The 20,355-nt window shown below is 48.0% G+C and overlaps 1 protein-coding gene across 3 annotated transcripts in view; it reads right to left on the bottom strand.

Moving 5' to 3' along the window:
- ACACB (acetyl-CoA carboxylase beta) overlaps positions 1–20,355 on the bottom strand; it is an 80,376-nt gene that overhangs the window by 12,046 nt on the left and 47,975 nt on the right. For all 3 annotated transcript variants that reach the window (XM_081122890.1, XM_081122891.1, XM_081122892.1), the window contains 19 exons: positions 19,186–19,274; positions 18,972–19,096; positions 18,170–18,283; positions 17,872–17,985; positions 17,260–17,349; positions 15,572–15,690; positions 14,147–14,284; positions 13,265–13,364; positions 13,077–13,184; positions 11,429–11,485; positions 11,167–11,208; positions 9,936–10,151; positions 8,396–8,551; positions 7,401–7,604; positions 6,963–7,118; positions 3,048–3,170; positions 2,673–2,942; positions 1,678–1,775; positions 574–694 (listed from right to left, as the gene is read on the bottom strand). In XM_081122890.1, the coding sequence (XP_080979016.1) occupies positions 574–694; positions 1,678–1,775; positions 2,673–2,942; positions 3,048–3,170; positions 6,963–7,118; positions 7,401–7,604; positions 8,396–8,551; positions 9,936–10,151; positions 11,167–11,208; positions 11,429–11,485; positions 13,077–13,184; positions 13,265–13,364; positions 14,147–14,284; positions 15,572–15,690; positions 17,260–17,349; positions 17,872–17,985; positions 18,170–18,283; positions 18,972–19,096; positions 19,186–19,274 (2,440 nt within the window). The remainder of the gene's footprint in view (positions 1–573; positions 695–1,677; positions 1,776–2,672; positions 2,943–3,047; positions 3,171–6,962; positions 7,119–7,400; positions 7,605–8,395; positions 8,552–9,935; positions 10,152–11,166; positions 11,209–11,428; positions 11,486–13,076; positions 13,185–13,264; positions 13,365–14,146; positions 14,285–15,571; positions 15,691–17,259; positions 17,350–17,871; positions 17,986–18,169; positions 18,284–18,971; positions 19,097–19,185; positions 19,275–20,355) is intronic.

The raw sequence follows: 20,355 nt of genomic DNA, 5'->3' as shown, positions 1-20,355 counted from the left end.
AATATATATTTTTTGAAATACATAAATATATGTTTTATATACATATCTTTTTATTTTGAAACATATATGAAATACACATGTGTGTGTGTGTGTGTGTGTGTGTGTGTGTATATATGTCTAGAACACAAGCCTCAGGAAGACACTCATGGCAGCATTTCCCATGCTGGAAAATAAAGATCCAACACTGAGTGTAAAGATAAGGTCTTGAATAACAGTTTACCATTAAAGGTCACTATTACTATTCCTGTTTTTAGTAAAAAACAGGAATATTCTTGGAAAGGCCAAGGGAGGAGAGGGAAGATACTCATCCAGTACCAGTTAAAATTGGACAAAAGTTCTAAATACTCAACACCTTTTAAATAAGAGGAGATTGGCCCCTGATTCAAAAAACCAACTATTAAAAGGTATTTTTGAGATAACTTAAAAATGAACCAACTACATGTTGATGATTGTTTGAGCCACGTGACGGGCACATGGGGCTCATTCTCAATTCTCTTTCCTTTTGTGACTATTTTCCAGTTTCTATAATATAAAGTTGAGACATAAAAGAAAATAAAGCAAGAGGAGGCTCACCAAGCTGATGGTGACGATCTCTTCGTAAGCCAGGGAGGACTCCCCTGCAATCATGCCCGAACCCCTCAGGTTCTCCACGCCCAGGCCATCGTCCTTGCCGATGATGTCTGTGATGACGTACCTTTAAGAACCAGACATGAGTTAGAGACCAAGGGCTAGTCCAGAAAAACCCAAGGCAGATGCGTTTCCTAAGGACCTGCGGCAGGAGGGACAAGCAAAGTGAGGGCCTGGAAAGTGATAAAGCAGCCAGAGGTCTGGAGCCCTCATGATGGGCCCTGAAGTTTCTAGAAGACCATTCATTCGGAGGCTGACTTAATGAGATGCCATCCGCACCGTGCATTCCTTCTAAAGCAATCGAGAATACCATTCGGTCTGCAGGAGGACGGGGGTCTACGTAGGAAGCCACTTAGGTCACAATCAATCAAGACTCCACAGCCACATGCGTGTGCGACACTGTACATCCGAACCCGCTAGAGATTCACAAGGCACTTGGGTACATCACAGGTTCTGGGGGTTGGGGCCCTCAGTAAAGACGCTTGTTAGGTCTTATGTAACCCAGTGTTTCCCGAACCCACTTGACTACAGGAATTCTTCCTCCTTCCCATATATCACCACCAACTAACATTCCAGAAAACTCAGCCTGGGAAATTCTGATTTAGTCAATCTCACTAAAAAAAAAAAAAAAAAAGAAAATCCACAACCTTCCCTGGAAGAGACAACGGTAGCCCTGATGTTCTCGTGGGGCCGACCCCTGCCCTGCCCACACCTCCGCAGCTCGTCAAATCACGGCTGCAGCCGTTTGCCTAATTTGGTCATAAAATGTGAGCTGCAGCTCTGGGGACATCATGGGAATTCCAAGTAATTCTCCCTGTGTAATGTGCCATCTTCGTGAGCGGCACAGCTTATTTGGGGATGACAAGGATGGGTTCACCTTGGAGAACACTCCAGGTATCAGTGCCGAAGCTCAGGGCTCCCAGTGTACACACAACCCCCACCGCCCACCTGAAAATGCCACCACAGGCCAGGAGGCAAAGAGACAGGCTCCCAGGAGTGGCTGAAATGAACCCCGGACAGCAGGAGGGAGCCACCCGCGGGGCCATTTACCTGGACTCGCCTTCCTCCTCGATGTGTTTACAATGGACGGAGTTCAGGGCGCTGATCCTGGTGTATTCTTGAGGGGTCAGGTACAGGTATTTAAACCCCTTAAAAACAAACAAACACCCCAGTGAAGCTATGAATCCAGTTTCCCGCCCTTGGCAGCCACAGTTTTTTAAAAAATATCAACACTGTAGGGCGGATTTTATTAATATGTTAACAATATGTTAACATGTCTGATGCTAATGCCGTGTTAATAACAGCTATAAACTGAAGATCGGCTCTGTGCTAAGCGCTTTCCACTCATCCTTACGACGTAACCTCACTTTTCCCTGGTCTCTCTGGTTCTGTTTCTCAGTCATCTTTTCACTATTGCTCCCTTAGGGAGATTTTTCAGACTGTTTTCCTTATTACCAATCCCCCACTCCCAATTTTTTATAGTACTATATGTGCGTGTGTGTGATTTTCACATGAAAAGAATGCTTTTTGCCCCCTTTTGTGGGGGGGGGCACTATTGCCCCCTTGGAAATGTACAGTCTGGGCGCAAAGAACGACTCTGTCCCCTGCATTTTCACATCACAAAATGCATGCTTCACTCTCATTCATTTGGCCTTTTCTTGTAGCTGCTATCTCCACATTTCCCAGGCGATTTTCAGGAAATCTCCGAGGCGAGGGACTATGTATTTCCCACCGTTGCATTCTCAGTGGTCACTGCATTCAGGAGCTATAGCTTATATATGTGTATATATGCAGATATGAGCTCAGTGTTCATGAACTTTTCTCATTACTGTCCCTAAGGGGCCTTTTCAGACATGTCTTCCTAATCGCAGTCCCCTCCCGTGAAATTTTAACGCCAGTATGCCGTGCGCCTGTTTACGTACGGATATCTGCTCCATATAGGAAGAGTAATAAAACTTTCTGCGCCTCCCTTGACGCTATCACCCCCACTGGAAATACACTGCAAGCCGAGCAGAATGACACCGCCACAGCGCTCCCTGCCCTACCTTGTGGGGGTCTTCTGGGTCCACCCAGGCCACCTGGAACATGTGTTTGATCTCCTCGGCAAGGCCAATCCGGGCCCCGCTGTTGGCTGCGAGGTAGATTTTGGGGATGCCCTCGGCCCGGGCCATCTCGGACGCCCGCAGGTACAGGAGGTCCTCTCCCACGCCGAAGGACCCGATGCGGAAGGTGATGTCGTTGCTGATGATGATCACGCTCCGCCCTTCTGGATACTCGCGCGTCTTAAACCGCATTTTGAAGGCCACCATGCCCACCTGGTGAGGACGCGGATGTGGGAGGAAAACGGGTTCGTGCCTTTCAGGGGGAAGTTTTTGGAAAGGGTGGTTGCAGCCAGGGGCTGGGCTCTGCTGAGCTCTTACCTCGTTTCCGCCTGGAAGGCGGTTCATCTCCACCAGCTGGCCCTGAGGGTCCAGCACTAGTTCCGTGTACGTCAGGATGTCTTTGGGGTACTTGTCTGGGGAGCCCCACAGTTTAAAGAGAGCCTTGGGAGAGGGGAGGGAGAAGGAAAACCTGAGTCATCAGTAGGGAGGCACATATTCCAGCTCTTTCTCTCCTTTAGTCATGGGCTACTTTTAACATGCAGAATAATAAATACCCTGCCACCCAATCTTGCGGTTTCACCAAATCATAATTTTTCCTTAGTTGCTTAAATTAAGAAATAAGATGTGGTTGGAGCCCCTAGTGTACCCCTCTTCATCCCAGCCCTGTTCCTCCCTCCCACACCTACCCCCAGGTAATCATTATCCTGAATTTAGTGTCTCCCAGGCCTCTGTATGCTTGCATGTTTTTATTTCATGATGCATGCAGGCATTTAAAACATGTAGTTTTATTTAAACCTTGTTTTATAAATTTTAAATAAATGGGATCGCGCTGGCTACATCCTTCTGCAACTTGCTTCTTCAGCTCCCGATGTGTTTGGGGGACGTACCCTTATTGATCAGTTTAACTCTGGTCTATTCAATCCCCTGCTACTCGGTCTCGCGTGGTGGGGCTGTATCTCAGCCCCTTTTTCATAACCCTTTTTAGGTACATTCACGTTGCTCCCAGTTCTACAGGATTACCAGTCATGCTGTAATGAACATTCTATGGTCTCTTCTCACAAACACAGGTGCCTTTCACCAGGTATATACCCAGGAGGGGAACTGATGGGCCACAGGGTTTGTGAAATTTCAACTTTACTTGACATTATCAAATTGCTCTCAAATTTTCTGAGACCCTTTGGAGTGCCGGTAAGACTGTGTAAGAACTTTGCTCCATGTACCTGCCAACACTTAGTTTTGTCAAATATTTTAACATTTACCCATCTGCTGGGTGTGAAATTGTTATTTTGGTATTGATCTATACTTCACTGATTATCAGCGAGGTGAGCGCCTTTGAATATGTTTATTGACGTGTTGAATTTCTTTTTTTGCCAATTTCCTATTTATTCCTGCCTAGGTTTTTTAATAGTTTTGCTTGTTTGTTTGTTTTTCTCACCAACTTGTAAGTGCTCTACAGATAATTTAGTTCTAATCCCTTGCTGATAATAAGCATTTGAAACATGTTCTCCCAATCTGGGGCTTGTCTTTTCTCTTTTGTGTAACAAACTTTTTAATTTTAACTGACTCCAAGTGACATTATTCCTCTTGAAATTTATTTTTGTAAACTAAATGAGGTAGAAATTGAAATTTATTTTTTCAGTTAGATAAGCAATTTCCTTGTACCTTTTAGTGAAGTTTATCCACTCAACTTAAAATCCCACCTCTGCCTTCTAAAAGGTTCTGTTTATGAGTGGGTCTGAGTCTAAGCTCTGTTCTGTTCCACTGTCCTATTTGTCTGGTTCCACTGCAATCATACGACAATGTATTCAGCGCTGACGCTTTAAAATGAGTAATGGCATCTGCTTAGGAGAGTCCTCTTGACTTCGTTCCTTTTCAAAATTGTTTTTGCTATTCATGGGCTTTTGCTTTTCCGTATGAATTCTTAGGTTTCACCAAAAAACTCTGGAATTATATTGAATGTATTACTTTGAACAGAACTAAATATCATTACAATATTGAGTCTTCTCATCATTCACAAACATAGTATATCTCCCCATTTATTTTGGCTTAAAGTATTTCAACAAAGTTTTAAAATTCTTTCTGTGAAGGTCTTTTGTTTATTCCTGGGTATCCCTATACTGATCTTAATATTGTAAGTGGCAGGTTTTTTCTACTTTCATTTTATAATTTCTGCTGATCTATGAGAATGCAATTGAGTTTTGTAAATTGATCTTGTATCTAGCAATCCTGCTGTGTTATCTAGTTCTATAGTCTCTTGGATTCTTATACAGACATTTATATAATATGCAAAAAACACCATTTTGCTTTTTCTTTCCTGTCTTAATCATTTTATGTATTTTTCTTGTCTTATTACATTGGCCAGGACCTCCAGTAAAAAATGATGAATAAAGCTGGTGAAAATGGCTAATTCTGCCCTGTAGCTGTTTCGAAAGAGAATACTGCTAATATTTTACCATCAGGTTTAATTAATTTTATGTTGATTTCATTTATCAAGATAAATTCCCTTCTATTCCTAGTTTATTAAAAGGTTTTATTATGAACACATGCTATCTTGTCAAATACTTTTTTATACCTATTGAGAAATTTAAGTTTTAATCTATTAAAATGGTAAATTATATGGATAGACTTCCTAATATCAAATCATATGAGCAGCAGTAAGATACACCTTACTTAGTCTGGGATTAATACTAAGGTAATAAAACCTGATAAAATGAATTAAGAAGTATTCTCTTTTTTCCCTCTACTCTCTAAACAATTTGTATACAAAGGGAATTATCTATTTTTTGAAGGTTAGATAAAAATTGTTATGAAACCATCTGGGCCCAATTTGAGTGAATAGATTTTTTTAAAACCATTAATTCAATTTCTTTAATGTTTATAACCTGTTTAGATTTCCTATTTCTTCTTGAGTCAGTTTTGATGAGATATATTTTTTCTTGTAAATTCTTTATTTCATCTAAGTTTCCAAATTTAAGGCTTTTCTGAAGCATTCGGTTTCCTCATCTAAGAGAAAGGGGTGGATTTGCCCTGGCTTGTCTGTTTCTTATCCTATGGCCCTTGAGGTCAGAGGCAAAAGGATACAGACAATGACACTCTTACTCATAAAAGTTTCCATTTATTAAGCATCTACTAAATATATATATTTCTCACAACAATCTTGTGAGGTAGGTACTAGTCTATAAAATGAGGAGGAACCTGAAGCCCAGAGAGGTTAAGGAACTTGCCCAGAGACACACAGGGAGCAAAGGACAGACCCAGAATTCAAGCCCAGACCTGACAGACTTTAAACAGCAGCTGTTCTTACTATTCTACATCTCCTTTGCCTGAAGTGAACTGATGCTTTCCTGTCTACAGGGGAAGGGCCGTGACCTCGGTTCATGAACGTCATTCACAAGGCAATGGAGGGGCTGTAGCCAATCATGCCAGTGTGTTCAGTCTCCTTGACAGGCCCTAATTCATAAAAAAATAAAGGCATCAAAAAAATGCTTGAAGGAAACACACTAAAATGTTACTGAAGTCATCAGCAGTGGATATATTACATGGGGGTAAATTTTATTTGCTTATTCCTATTTTTCTGTATTTTCCAATGTATATTTATAATCAGAAAAACATAACAGAACATTATTTTAAAGTGGACTAAAGGTTCCTCTCAGGCACTGACCCCACCCTCTTCCTCAGGGTCTATCTACCCTTAGAATGGTGCCTGGCAGGTAACAGGTGCTTGATATATGAGTCACTTTTTCCTTCTAGATTATATTCTGAAGTTTCTACATTATATTCCTTTATCACTGGGGTAAAATTGGATTTATTTTAGAAAAAATACTAGGAAGTCATTGCAAATATTACAGTTGACCCTTGAACAACATGGGTTTGAACTGCACAGATCCGCTTATATGCAGATATTTTTCAATAAATACTATAAACGCATTGCTTTTCCTTATGATTTTCTCAATAACAATTTCTCTTCTCTAGCTTCCTTTACTGCGAGGATACAGTACATAATACATGTAACATACAAAATATGTGTTAATCCACTATGTTATCAGTGAGGCTTCTGGGCAACAGTAGGCCATTAGTAGTTAAATTTGGAGGGAATCAAAAGCTGTATGAGGATTTTCGACTGCACAGGGAGTCAGCAATCCCTAACCCCCACGTTGCTCAAAGGTCAAGTGTAATTTCTTTTCCTTCCTAAGGAGACCCAGGCCCGTGCTGCGTCTCAGCCGCAGGACTTGCCTGCCTGAACATTTCCGGGAAGTCGTACACGTAGGTGGTTCCCAGGGACTGGGCCTGGAATCGCTTGGCCTGGAGCAGGTCCTTGGTGACATACGGAGTGTTGATGAGCATCCCGTGCTGGGGCCCTTGTTTGTTGCCGAAGGAGTGGAACATGATCTGGACCAGAGGGAAAGAGAAACAGAGTGTGAGGGAGGCAAGTCTCAGAGAACCACGCTCCTGCCGAATTTTCTTCCCCCTGGTCCTCCATGAAAACGCAGCAAAACATGTCACATTATGGTCCTCGAATAGATTAAACACTGGAATCGGCCTCCTTCCCGGGGGAATGAACAACTGGGATTGAGAAGGTAACACGTTTATCATAAAGCTCAGAGCGGCTACCCCAACGTGGCATGCCAGGCGAGACGGCCACCGCGGACCTCCGTGACGGGCCAGCCTTACGTTTCCGGAGCGGGGGTCGGTGACCTCCTTGTAGAGGCTGATGTCCAGGTAGTAGCCTGACTCGTTGGTGATGAACAGGCGGATGGGAACAGCGCTGCCGGTGGTGGTCGGGCGGATGTTGATCTTGACCTCGGCCTGGAGCACGCGGAGTTTCCACAACCTGCTGCCGTAGCGCATGACCATGGACCGCACCGACTCCTCGATCTGCCCCAGATCACGCAAGTCCAGGATCAGAGCCCAGCCCGCACACACTCACAACAGTTCCAGCACCGACAGTGATGGAATGAGCACACCCTGAATGCACAGTGCCCGGGGCACGGTACGTATTCAACAGCTATTAGCTAATAATGACCAAAGGCACCTCGCTGGCCATCGGAAGACCATTTTCTCATTTCATCTCATGACTGAGAGGCCGGCATTTTAATGCCCCTTTTAGATGAGGACACTGAGGCTGGTGACGGACAGCTAGTGCCCTGTGGGACTCCACCTTTACCCCATTGTGCATCTCAAGCCTGTGCATCTTTTCTCCTGGGAAGGGGGGGACTGGCGGAGCTGTGGGCCCCCTGCACCCCACAGATGCCGGGGTGATATACTAGGACTTCTTTTATCCCACAATCACCACCATAAACCCTGCCTGCTCATGAAGAAAAGGACAATGGAGTCCCCCCCCCCCCCCCGCCCCCGAGCCTGGAACAGGGGAGAGAACAAACTTTTGTTTTGCAGGACATTTGGGGCATCCCTGTTGTCCCAAAATGAGGCACGTTCATGGAGGGTGAACACTGGAGCACAGATAGTTCTAAAATATGGCTCTAGACTTAAATGATGAAGGGTCTGTTTGCCACCTGCAGCCACTGAGGTACAACGCCCACGTGAGCATCCTGGAACTCGGGTCTCGAGTGCCAGGAGACACTACCCAAGGCAGCATGGCATGAAGAGCAACAGGTGCCCAGGAAGTTGAGCCCAGAGCCTGGTGAGGGCCCCCCCAAAGGCAAGACCTTGTAGGGGTCCATGATGACGGTGGGCACGAAGTTGAGGAAGATGTGATTGCAGTCGGTGCGCACGCTGGTGTTGTTGCACGCCACCTCCAGCTCGTCCATGGCCTCCAGGAGCAGCCGCTCGCCCTCATTCTGCAGGTACTCGAAGGAGGCTTCCTGCCAGAAGCGGGAGGGGCAGCCGCTAAGGAAAAGGGCACAGGGCCTGCTCCCAGCCGGCCTCAGAGAGGCAAAGGGAAAGGAAAAAACTTTTTTCTAAAAAGTGTGCCAGGCGAGAACAGCAGAGCCCTGCCTCCAAAGGCGAAGGGCTGACAAAGGCTGTCTGGTGCATCCACTGTCTTTTAGTTTCTGCATTCTGATGCTTTTACACCTGCGGCCTTGCTGATCCTGGAGGGACTGCCCCATCCAGAGTTGGCCAAGTCCAAGATAGTAAACAACTCACTCATGAGCATGCCTTCCAAATGCAAACCAACCAATGCAGAGCCCACACCCCAACCACCTCCTTTATTGGGCCCTCACACTCCAGGATACTACCCTCCTGCCCTAATCACGACAGTCTCATGCACCAGACACCTAGGGGTAGCCCTTGTGCTCAGAGTCCTCTGAAATTACTCAAACTAGCCAATCCCAGGCCTCCTACCCTGTGTCACCCACTCCTTCCTGCAAAAACTATAATAAAGGCTTGTGCCCACAGTTCCCCCTCTCCCTTGCCTCCTGACCAACCCTGGTACTTCCCCGTGTGGCCCTCCATGGCATCGCGAGCCCTCTCCTCTTGGGCACTGTGAATAACAATCTTTTCAATGTCAACTGTCTCCTGGGCTGGCCTTACTGCACCTCAATAATAATAAAAATGGTTAAAATATCTACTTGACTGAGGCAGGAAAACATTGAGATTATCTTAATGTCCATCAAAAAGAGATTAATAAAAAAATTGCACACACGGGTACATCCATGCAAGGAACTAGCATGGAGTGGATTGTCTTTGCTAACATGGAACGTGGTCTATAAGTAACTGAGCAGTAAAAAAAGCAACACTATTCAAATGATTTGTCCACCTGAGCTCTGTCTGGGGCATTATACCTACAACACTGCATGGAAGCATGTGCCTAGAGAGGGTCGCCAACAAGGCTGGCCCCTGATTTTTAGAAGCAGTTTTCAGCATTGTTCGAAATTTTTACAACATAAACATAATCATGGGCTACTTTTCTAAACGGAGAAAAAAAAAAGATCACATACTCAATCAGCAAATGTCACTTAAACTCGTATCTTCTTTCTACCCTCTCAGTTCTCTTCTCATGCAGAGATCCATGTGAACAAAGAAATAAATCCACATGCCACCAGCCAGGAGATGAAAATAGGCCACTTCAATGTCCACCTCCCGCCTGCCCCGACTGGAGTGTCACAGGGCCAGGCTGTGTATGCCCAGTGCACCCTGCGACCCCCAGCGTGTGGCCCAGGGCCCAGCACAGAGCAGGAGCTCAACAAAGGGAAGGCCAACGCATGAGTGGCATGCCCAGAGGACGAAACACCCCGTGACACGTACCTTTGTAATCAGGTCCGAGTGCCTGATGATGGCACGGATGAAGAACCTGTGGTCTGTCACTTCCACACCCTCCTTCACCCTGGCAGAGCCCAGGTAAAGGTGCATCTTGTGGTTGGCGCAGGGCACGGCGGTCAGATCGAAATTGCGCATCCGGCTGAGCTCTAGCTGGAAGGCCAGGGCGGGCTCCAGGTGACGGTAAATGCGATCTTCTGCAAACTGCAGGCCGACCAGAGAGAAGACAGACAGACACACGCCAAGTTTAACACTGGGACCCTGAGCCTGCTTGGCCCACACCCTGTCCTGCAGACCCCTGGTGTTTGCAGGTTTAGCACTTGAAACGTAACGGTCATTATGTCATCTAATTGTGAGCAACCCCTAGGGCTCAAGAGATCTGGGATTTTGCAAAAATCCAGAGGACAGGGAAGTCTGGTGAGCTGGCAGGAGGCTCTCGGCTCCTGGGTGAGCCCAGCTAGTTCCCAACACCTGCCAGCACCGACCAAGCTGTTCCCTTTGTCCCAGTACAGAGCATCTCTCAAGAAGTCACTGACCCTTGGTTTCCTTATGGAAACTGGTCCTCAAAAAAAAAAAAAAAAGGAACTGACAGTGCTTGAGGCTGAACTGAAGAGAAAACAAAGATGCTAGAGAAAGGATGGGTCTTGCCTAGATGTAAGGCTTTGGATAAATTAAAATTCTGAATTTGGATGGGTCTTGAATCTATGCCGGAAACAAGGCCACCTGTTCTAGAAGAGAGATCAGCAAACTTCTCCTTAAAGGGCCAGAGGACTGACGGACCACAGGGTGTATCACGGCTACTCGGTCCAGCTGCTGGAGCGAGAAAGTCACAGCAGACCCCTGTGACCCAATGGGCGTGGCCGTGTTCCAATCAGACCTTGTTTATAAAAATGGGCCTGCAAGCCACAGTTTGCCAACCACTGCTCTAGAAGAACATAAGAAAAACAGGTTGGGAGGATCATCTTTCTGAGTCCACCAGCAAGTACGAAAATGATCCACGTGGGAGAGGCACCTGTAGTGAGACTGAAGGACGGGAGGTGGGCGGTCCGAGCGCCACGTGGAAATTCGGGGCTCTCCTAGGAAATACAACCCCGGAGGAAGGCGGGGCCTGCACGAAAGTGCCTCGTTATAGAATATGGGGATGTCTTACGGACGGGGACAGTCTTCCTGAAAATCAGACGCCAGGGAAGAGAGAACAGTGCACTGCTTGTGGTCATACCTCATCTCTCGCCCTGAATGTGAAAAACTTGGGAAATTCTTTCTGCAAAAGAGAAATCCATACAAACGACAATTAAATTGAGCAATACCCATGTAATGTTTTTAACAATCACCCCATCTCCTCCTAGAATGAATCACTTGGAAAGCCGTCTTCTCTAGCAATGGCTCTCTTCCACCCCAATCTGGAGCGTGAAGGTCAAATGAATGGCACTGGGTCTTGGAGAACGGAGAACTCATAGGATACACAGAATAATCGGACTGACCTCCTGGGCGATCAGGAACGTGATTCTTCGGAGTCCGTAATCCACAAGGATGTTTTTCTGCATTAAAAACCAAACACAGTGGAATGAAGTCCTGAAATGTGTTACCACATGGATTAGCCTTGAAAATATTAAGCTGAGAAAGAAGCTGGTCCCAAAAGACCCCATATTGTATGATCCCATTTCTATGAAATGTCTAGGATAGGCAAATCCATAGAATTGGACAGATTACTGGTTGCCCAGGGCAGAGGTGGAGAGTATTGGGTTGAAGAAAAATAGGCAGTGACTGCTAAAGGGTGGAGGGTTATAATAATAATGGTTACACAACTTTATGAATATACCAGAATGCATCAGTACACTTTAAATGGGGGAACAGTGCGCTATGTGAATTATATTCAATGTTATATTAAAATATACATACTTTTTTAAACATTTCATGAAATCTTTAATGAAACTGGCAGGTTGCTGGTTTGATTCCTGGCCAGGGCACATGCCCAGGTTGTGGGTTTGGTCCCTGGTAGGGGTGCATGCAGGAGGCAACCGATCAATGTTTCTCTCTCACATCAATGCTTCTCTCCTTCTCCATCTCCCTTACCCTCTCTCTAAAAATCAATGAAAACATATTTTAAAAAACATATTGATAATGTTCTGTTTAAAAAAAAAAGAAGAAACAGGCTAGGGGGAAACATGCCAATACTTTCATAGTGGCTGCCTCTGGATAGTGAGAGGTTGTGGGTTCTATTTTAAAATCTACTTTTTGGATTTGTCTGTATCTTAAGCATGTTCTACAATGAACATCATTAGCTGCTGATTAACCAAGCAAAGGCTCCGTAAGTCACTAACAGTGATGTCCCTAATCTTCCATGGCATTATCCATGACTCAGCACCAGGCCAGGTCCTCTGAAGGACATCAAGTCAGAGAAGGTAAGAGGTGTCCAGTCCACCAAGAGAACACAGGGACTACAACACATATGCAATTAAGACCAAGCCAGGAGGGTCAAGAACTAACAGCCAGACAGTGTGGCTGGTAGATCTGATTATATATGAGCTAAGAATCTTAGCATCTCATTTTACAGATGGGACAACTAAGGGTCAGAGAGGTGCAGTAACCTGCCTGAGGTCACACAGCGCCTTCCTGTTGTTTGTACGACCTACATCTGCGAAGCTGCTCCGCATTTGTTTGCAGCTGAGGTCCTTGAGCATACATAACAGCTGTCCCTACTGCCAGGGTGAGAATACACACTGGCGACGGCCACCACGTTTATAAAAGCAACATGCAGTTATCTGCATATATGGATGTCAAGGTAAGTGAGCATGGATGTCAAAATTGTGACTTTTCTGGGTTATTCCAACAAAGTTCCACCAAACGCAGAACTATTCATTGAATGTGTTTCTGTGCTAAGTGGTATAAATACTGCGTCATTTCATCACTGCAACACCCAGAGAGAGAGAAATGCCATCCCCATGTTACAGGGAAGGAGCCGAGGCTCTGCCACATTCAGCCACCTCTGCCCAAGGTCACTGCCACGAGGGGTGAGAAGCCAGCTCTGTGGCTCTGAAACACTCAGCAGGTCTCGGGCGCACGGGACCCCTCCCCAAGACAGCCGCCCTCCTCCCCCAGGGGCCCAGAACCAGGGCGCGCCCAGGGTACCTTGGACTGCACGAAGGTCCGCAGGATGGGCACCAGCTCGTCGTCTTCCACGTGCTCGGCACACTGGATGGCCACGTTCAGGATGTGGATGGGCTCTTCCCTGAGGTTCTGGGAGAGAAAACGAGGGCGGGTTAGAGGACCCGGGGCGCCGGCCCGCCCTGCTCGGGGCTCCCCGCGCCGGCACCCACCTTGCCGTCCTCCTCGCAGTACACGGAGGTCTGCGCCTTGCTGAAGAGCGGCGTGTCCTTGGGCACATTGGCGAAGCAGGAGATGACTTCATCAAAGTTCCTGGGGACGCGGGGCCGAGAGGGAGGGCTGAGGGGCCGCTCCCCCGTGGCCATAGGTCGGACCTGAGCCCTTTTCCCCAACCACCACTCTGCAAGCTCATTCTATTCCTGATCAGGTCCAAGGCACCACGGACGCGGTCTTTCCCCAAAGGGAAGAAAGAGCCCGTGTGATCCGAGATCGTGAGTAAAAGCAAGGCTGTCTGAACTCTGGGGCATCAGCTGGGGCCCCCTTTCACCAGCTAGGAGACCCTCCTAGCCTCACTCTGCATCCGAGTCAACTGAGGATAACTGACGGAATCACTACAGCTCCAGCGCTGTTGTGAAGGCACAAGATAATCCAAGCGCAATGTGAAACACGCAGGAAAGGGTTGAAAAGGGGCGATAATTATAGCAGGACTGACCACTGGCATTTATTGAGCGTGTTATTTACATATCAATGACACTTTAAATGTCAATGACACTTTTCATTTTCTGGTGACCCCATGAAAAAGGCCTTTCTCTTATTCCCATTATACAGATGAGAAAACTAAGGCAGAGAGAGAGGTCAAGTAATTTGCTCAGAGTCTCCCAGTTAGGAAGCGCAGAGCCAGAATTTACATGCAGGCGGGCTGACATGAAAGCCCACACTCTTGGCTATAATATGATTAAATTGTTATTATTAATTGCTGTGCCATGTGTCTGGGACGCCTCCACCCCATGTGACACATGAACAGAGGGAAGTCAGAGAAAGTTCACTTGGCCCCTCTCCTCCGCGTGTTTGGGAAACCGGGCCACACTGGGTACCTGGTGAACTCCTCGAATCTCCTGAAGGCAACCATGGCACCCATCCGCTGGCACAGGGGAGAGAAGCCGCTGTCCATGAAGAGCTCGGTGCTGTGTCGCACCAGGTCTGGATTGGTGATGCTGATGGGCACAGCCATCCTGCAGGGGGATGGGTGGTGAGGGAGGAGGCTGCTGCTTGAAGGTCTGGCCCCAGCAGCTTCTCCTGCCCTGGAAACTTCGGTGAGCCAGCATTAGAGCTCTCCCCAAAAGGGGGGCATGAAACTGGAGATGGAGGGGGTGAGGCCAGAGGCTGAGGACCTCTAGGTCAACAAGTGAATGAATGAATGAAAGAATGATGCATGCATACAAGTCTAGTCCCAACAGGGTCCCCAGGTAAATCTGAAGTAGTAAACTTGGCCAAATAGAATGAACATTCTCAGCGTCAGTTTCTCCTGGAGGGTCCCTGGTCGGGAAGCCTGGTGAGGGGCAGGCTCAGCTCTGAGACACTCTCCAGGCCTCTACTCCCTTAACCCCGCCCCAGCTGTCACACCTGCCAGAAACGAAAACTGGCCCCAAGGCCAGCAGCTCATTAGAGTTTAGCTAGCCACTGTCCCAGGACTGGCTGTGCATCGGGAGCAGACCCAAATGGGTGGCCTGGGGACATCACAACTGGGCCCTGGAACCAAGTGGGGAGGGGGTGTTTATCAGATGGGGTGCAGACAAGAGTCAGTGGAGCTGGCTTGAGGCTGCTCTCCTAAGGAAGGCTGCTTGCAAAGCTGGCCCTTGGCTGGTATCTGGGACCTTGGAGAGGATGCCACCATCCCCTAAATGATAAGGGAGGCTCACTGTGCCCAAATTGTTTGAACAGTGTGGTTTATGCTGAGCACCTGCTCTCCCCCTGAACCCTGGATCTGGGTATGTGCTCAGCAGAGGGTGCCGACGTGAGCAGCTCCCGGTGGAAACCCTGGGTACCGAGTCTCTAACCAGCTGCAGAAAGCATTCCCCACCCGTGGTCACGACTGGCGCTGGGGGAATGAAGCGTGCCCTGCGTGACTGCACCGGGAGAGGACTCCTGGAAGGGCGTGCCTGGTTTCCTCCGGACTTGACCCCATGCCCCTTTTATCTTTGCTGACTGTCTTTTGTGTCCCTTCACTGTAATAAGTCATAGTGGTGAACACAACTATCTACGGAGTCCTATAAATCTTCCTAGTGAATGAACCTGGGGGTGCTCTTGGGGACCCCCCAACCCAGGTGGGGCAGGGCCTGTGTGTGTCTTCCTAGAAGATACCCCTGAAATCATGAGGAGATGGAAGGAGATCCCACAGTAGGGAAGTGGTGGTGTCCCTGACATCTCCCCAGACATACGTGCTGGGTCCCTTCAGAGAAAGGACGACAGCGGTCGGGGAGAAAAGGAACACGAGCCACAGCCGGGTGTGGGCCGCGTACCGGTTGGGGTGGGAGGATGGCAGCATGAACTGGAACTCCACCACGCAGGTGCCGTCGGGGAGCTGCCGGTGCTGCAGGCTGTTTAACTCGTAGGCGATGTAGCCCCTCCGCACATACACCTAATGGAGGAGCAGCACAGAGAGCATTCTCTCAGCGGCGAAGGAGTGCCCTCAAAACCTGAGAAAATTCAGGCTGGAGAAATGACCTCTAAATTATCTCTCAGCAGCAGTTAAAGCAAATTTTTTGCTCACATTTCAGAATGTGACTTTGTCTGCAAAGGGCTGGAGAGTAAGTATTTTAGGCTTCTGGGGATATATCATCTGTATCACAACTACTCAGTTCTGCTGTGCTAGCACAGAAGCAGCCATGGATAATATGAAAATGAATGGGCATGGCTGTTTTAATAAAACTTTATTTACAAAAACAAGCAGGGGGCCTGATGTGGCCCATAGGCTGTAGTTTACCAACTTCTGCTCTAGAGTAGTGTTTTCCAATAGAAATGGAACAGAAGCCACGTACGCAATTTTAAATTAATTTAAATTTTTCTAATAGCCACTTTTTAAAACAGCATCAGGTGAAATAATTTTAATAATAACTTAGTTTCATCTCCAACACCTAAAATATCATCATTTCAACGTGTAATCAATATAAAAAAATTATTGAAATACTTTAAATTCTTTCTCCATACTAAGACTCTGGAATCTGGTGTATTTTATACTTAGAGCACAGGTAAATTCAGAATAGCCACATTTCAAGTGCTCACTAGCCACACGTGGCCAGTGGCTGCCATATTGGACAGCACAGTCCTAGAGTTTAAGCATTGGGAGTTCTTTTAACTGAATAGGAAAAATCAGGACTGCAGTAAGAGTTAACATAGAGACCTAATTGCTGTCCTTTGAAAGACCTGCTTGCAAGGTTGGCCCAAGGTCCTATTTGCAAGACTGCATCCGGGAACTTGGATTTGGGGATATTTCCCACGATGCCTGATAAAAACGGTTTATGGCACCTAAACTGTGCAAACTGTATGATTTATGTTCAACATGTGCTTTCTTTCTGGGAGTTTAGAATTCTGGTGTGTGCTAGATAGAGGGTGCCTATGGGACCAGCCCCCAGTTAAAAGCCTGGGTGCTGAGTCTCTAACGAGCTTCATCTCACGCATGTTGTCACAACATGTTGCTCAAAGAATTAAGAGTGCCTGTGGGGCCACTGGCAGCTTGACCTGGTTTCCCCAGGCATCTTTTCCCTGTGCTGCTTGAGCTTTGGGTCCTTTGGCTGCAATAAGTCCCTGCCCTGAGCACAGCTATATGCTGCACCCTGTGAGTGATCAGCAAACCTGGGCATGGTCTTGGGGGTCAGACACATTTAGAGCAGCAATAAAACGTTGCACATCTCAAGGAACCAAGTACAAATGCCATGTTCACAAAGCTCATCTTTCAAAAACTGAATTTACTCGGGTGACACTGATTCACAAAACCATACAGGTTTCAAGTGCACAACTCAACAAAACATCATCTGCACACTGCATCGTGAGCCTCAGTTTTCTCCTCTGTAAAAAGGGGCAAGTAACGATACTACCTTATCAGTAAAATAAGATCACGTCTGCAAGGTGGGTGGCCTGGGGTCAGGCGCGTGGATGCTGGAACTGGCATGTGCGGTGCTGTGCTGTTCTAGGGGCCTCTCCCACTCACCTCTAAGGATGCCATGCAAACGACTTTGTTGACATGATAGAAGAAAGTGGGCAGGACGTCAAATATGGTCGTTTCCGAGAGTATTAATTTCTACAGGAAATGGGAAGAGAAAAGTAAATGTTAATAAGTTTTAGCCAATAGTCAGATGAGTGGGAGGGGTGGGAGCAAGGGGGAGAAGCCAGTGGTGTCAGCACCAAACGCTGCCAGCGCCCCAGGCCCGTAAGATCTGAATGTGGAAGCGGCTCTGAGCTGACTGCACCAGGGCTCCCAGACGCAGAGGGCGAGCCTGGAAGCTAGGACGTGGGGCAGAGTAGGGTGCGGGGGAGCCCTGGGAAGATGGAGCGGGGCCTCAGCCATGTGAGGCTTGCAGCTGCCAAAGCTCCATCACACCTGAATTATTTAAATCATCCTTCCTGGGGAGCCTTGCTGCCTGAGCCTCCCCTGAGACCCCCTTGGGCAGCCCCGGCCACACTGGACTAAACCTCTGGTATTTGTGACTGTGCCCCGCACCCAGGTGCAGCACACCGAGGGCTGGGGAGCCCGCGTCCCCCCAGGCCCCACTTGGGCCACTACCTTGTTCTGTGAAAGGTGGAGGGATGGAGACAGCCTCACCTTGAGATTTTCCGGGCAGAACTGGTGGCCGTACCTGTCGATGGCAGACAGGAAGATGGACTCCACCTGGTTGTGCCTCAGCTCGTAGGAGGGCAGGTGGGAGGCAATCAGGACCTGGCGGGGAGGGGACGGAGGCGCTGGGGTGAGCCAGCCTCACAGGGGAGAAGCCAAGGGCCGGGCCCATCGGGTTGGACAGGGACAGCAGCAGAGGGGCTGTGCACGGTGGGGGCCAAGCACGGTGGGAAGACGGCACCCCTCAACCCCCATGCACGGTGGGGTCTGCGTCCCACAGCCCTACCTGTCTGGCTCTGAGGGCCACTTTGCAGTGCTCGCTTTTGCTCAGCTGAGTGAGCTCGTTAAGGATGGAGGTCAGCTCCTCTGACAGGGAAGGGTCTGGGCCACAGAGTTCATCCTTTGGGGGGACAAACAGAATCTAAGTGGCTTTTGTCCACCAGAAGGAAACATGCCAGGACTCGTCTTCAGCCAGGGACGGGGCTGCCCCGACAAAGCAGACAGCTGCCGGGCCTCTGAAGACACCTGGGACAGCCTGAGGCACATACCCTCCCCTTTTCCACCGTGCGCCCCTATTCATTCATTCATTCATTCATTCATTCATTCATTCATTCATTCTCTCACTCATCCACCCCAAATCATGCCCTAAGCACCTGGTAAAAAAAATACATCTAAGCTGTGCCTGCATCACTTCTAACGGCCGACGGTTATGGGGTGCTTACGATGTGCCAGGCAAGCAGCTAGACCCTTGACATTCATCTCCCCAAATCCTCCCAACTCTCTGAGGAGCTGCTATCACCACCCCCATTTTACAGATGAGGAAACTGAGGCCCAGAGAGGCATATGCCTTGCCCCATCACGGCAGGGGTGCCTGGCACATAGTAGGTGCTTTGCAGGTGTTGGTTATGATCTCCCCCAGTGGCTGACAAAGATCATCAGGACACAGCCTCGCACGTTCGCTCACACTGTACAGTGGCAGCTTTGAGCAGTACGGCCCGAGGCCACAGGCCCAGCAGAGTGTAAAATATTCACTCTCTGACCCTTCCCAGAACAAGCCGCAGGCCCCCGAGCTGCGCTCTCCTGCTTACAATGAGCATGATGACCAGCTGGTTCTTCTTGGCCACCTGCGCGTGCGAGAAGATGCACTCCAGCACCTGGGACATGTCGGGCTTCAGCTGCTCCCGCAGGTTTATCACGCACTTGTCGTAGTGGGCTAGAGGGAGACAAAAGGCCGCACGGCGGTCAGGCTCGGAGTCCCTCTCGCCCTGTGGGCTTGTCACCAGTGCCATTGGCTACTCTTGCCTTGTTGGAAATGGTGCTCGACGTGTAAGTATCTTTTCAGGAGATCCAACACCACCGCCTTCATGTAGCCGCGGGTCCCGCTGCGGTACCTGGGGGGGAAGGGAAGGCCGCCTTAATGACCCACTCCACTTCTTGGCGCCTGGGTATCTACAGGCAGGGCTTTGGGTTTCAAAAAGACGGAAACTAATCAAGTGTGTGGGGGATGCACCCCCTTAATCCGTAGACCTGGGAGGGATGCTCGAGTTGATTCGTTAGCACTAACTTTGGAGGGCAAAGAGAGCAGTGACTTGCCCAAGGTCAAACATCAAACCGGAGGCCAAGCTGAGCCTTTGGAAGGCGCCTGCCCCATCCCCAGAGAGAAGGGAAAACACTTACAGAGTTGGGATGCTGAAAGGAGTCAGCCTTGCATGCATGGTTGAAAAGAAAAATTTTCAATTAACCATCCAATGTGTAAAGACAATTTTGGAAAAAAAAGATGACTTGAAAGACATTTACCAAGAGGTCCCTATAAATTTCGCTTCCCCTTTAAAACCAGATTTTAACCCAGACGTTCCCTAAAACATTTCCTCTTCTTGATCATGTCTGAACACAAGGAATGGAGTTCCTCAGGAGGTGCGACACTGAGTTTTAGAGAAGTTGAAACCAGCTTAACCCCAGCATTACCGAGTAACAACAAAAGAGAAGAAACTATAACGCCCACTTATTCAAATGCGATTTTAAAAATATACAACCTAGGATGGAGCTTTGATATTTATGTTCAACACAGAAAAATCTGCTAGGGAAGTCAGTTCATTTATCCTTTGTTCAATTCTTCTTGGCATTTCTCTGAAGCTAAAGGATGGGTTTAAGGCTAGAGGTCGAAGTCTCCTGCGGAGAGACACCCCTCCTGGCCCGTGGTGGTGAAACTCTCTTTGTGAGGAATCCACACTAAGATTCATCAGCTGCAATACTGTATTGTCAATACGAGTCCCCGTGAGCCAGGACTCTGCTGAAAAGCTGGGGCATCTCCTACAGTCCTACATTCTGTGCACCTCTGGTCATTTCTGGAACCTGGGCCACACGAGCTGAATTAACTCGTTCCAGTCTGAGAATGCTTCTATCCTGTCATAAGCAAAGTTTTCTTGCTGGGGAGAATTTTCATGCAGAATGGCAATTCTTTTTATCATTGGA

This window comes from Miniopterus schreibersii (assembly GCF_964146895.1).
Source record: "Miniopterus schreibersii genome assembly, chromosome: 20".
NCBI classification, from domain to species: Eukaryota; Metazoa; Chordata; class Mammalia; order Chiroptera; family Miniopteridae; genus Miniopterus; species Miniopterus schreibersii.
This window is presented reverse-complemented; position numbering and strand designations above follow the sequence as displayed.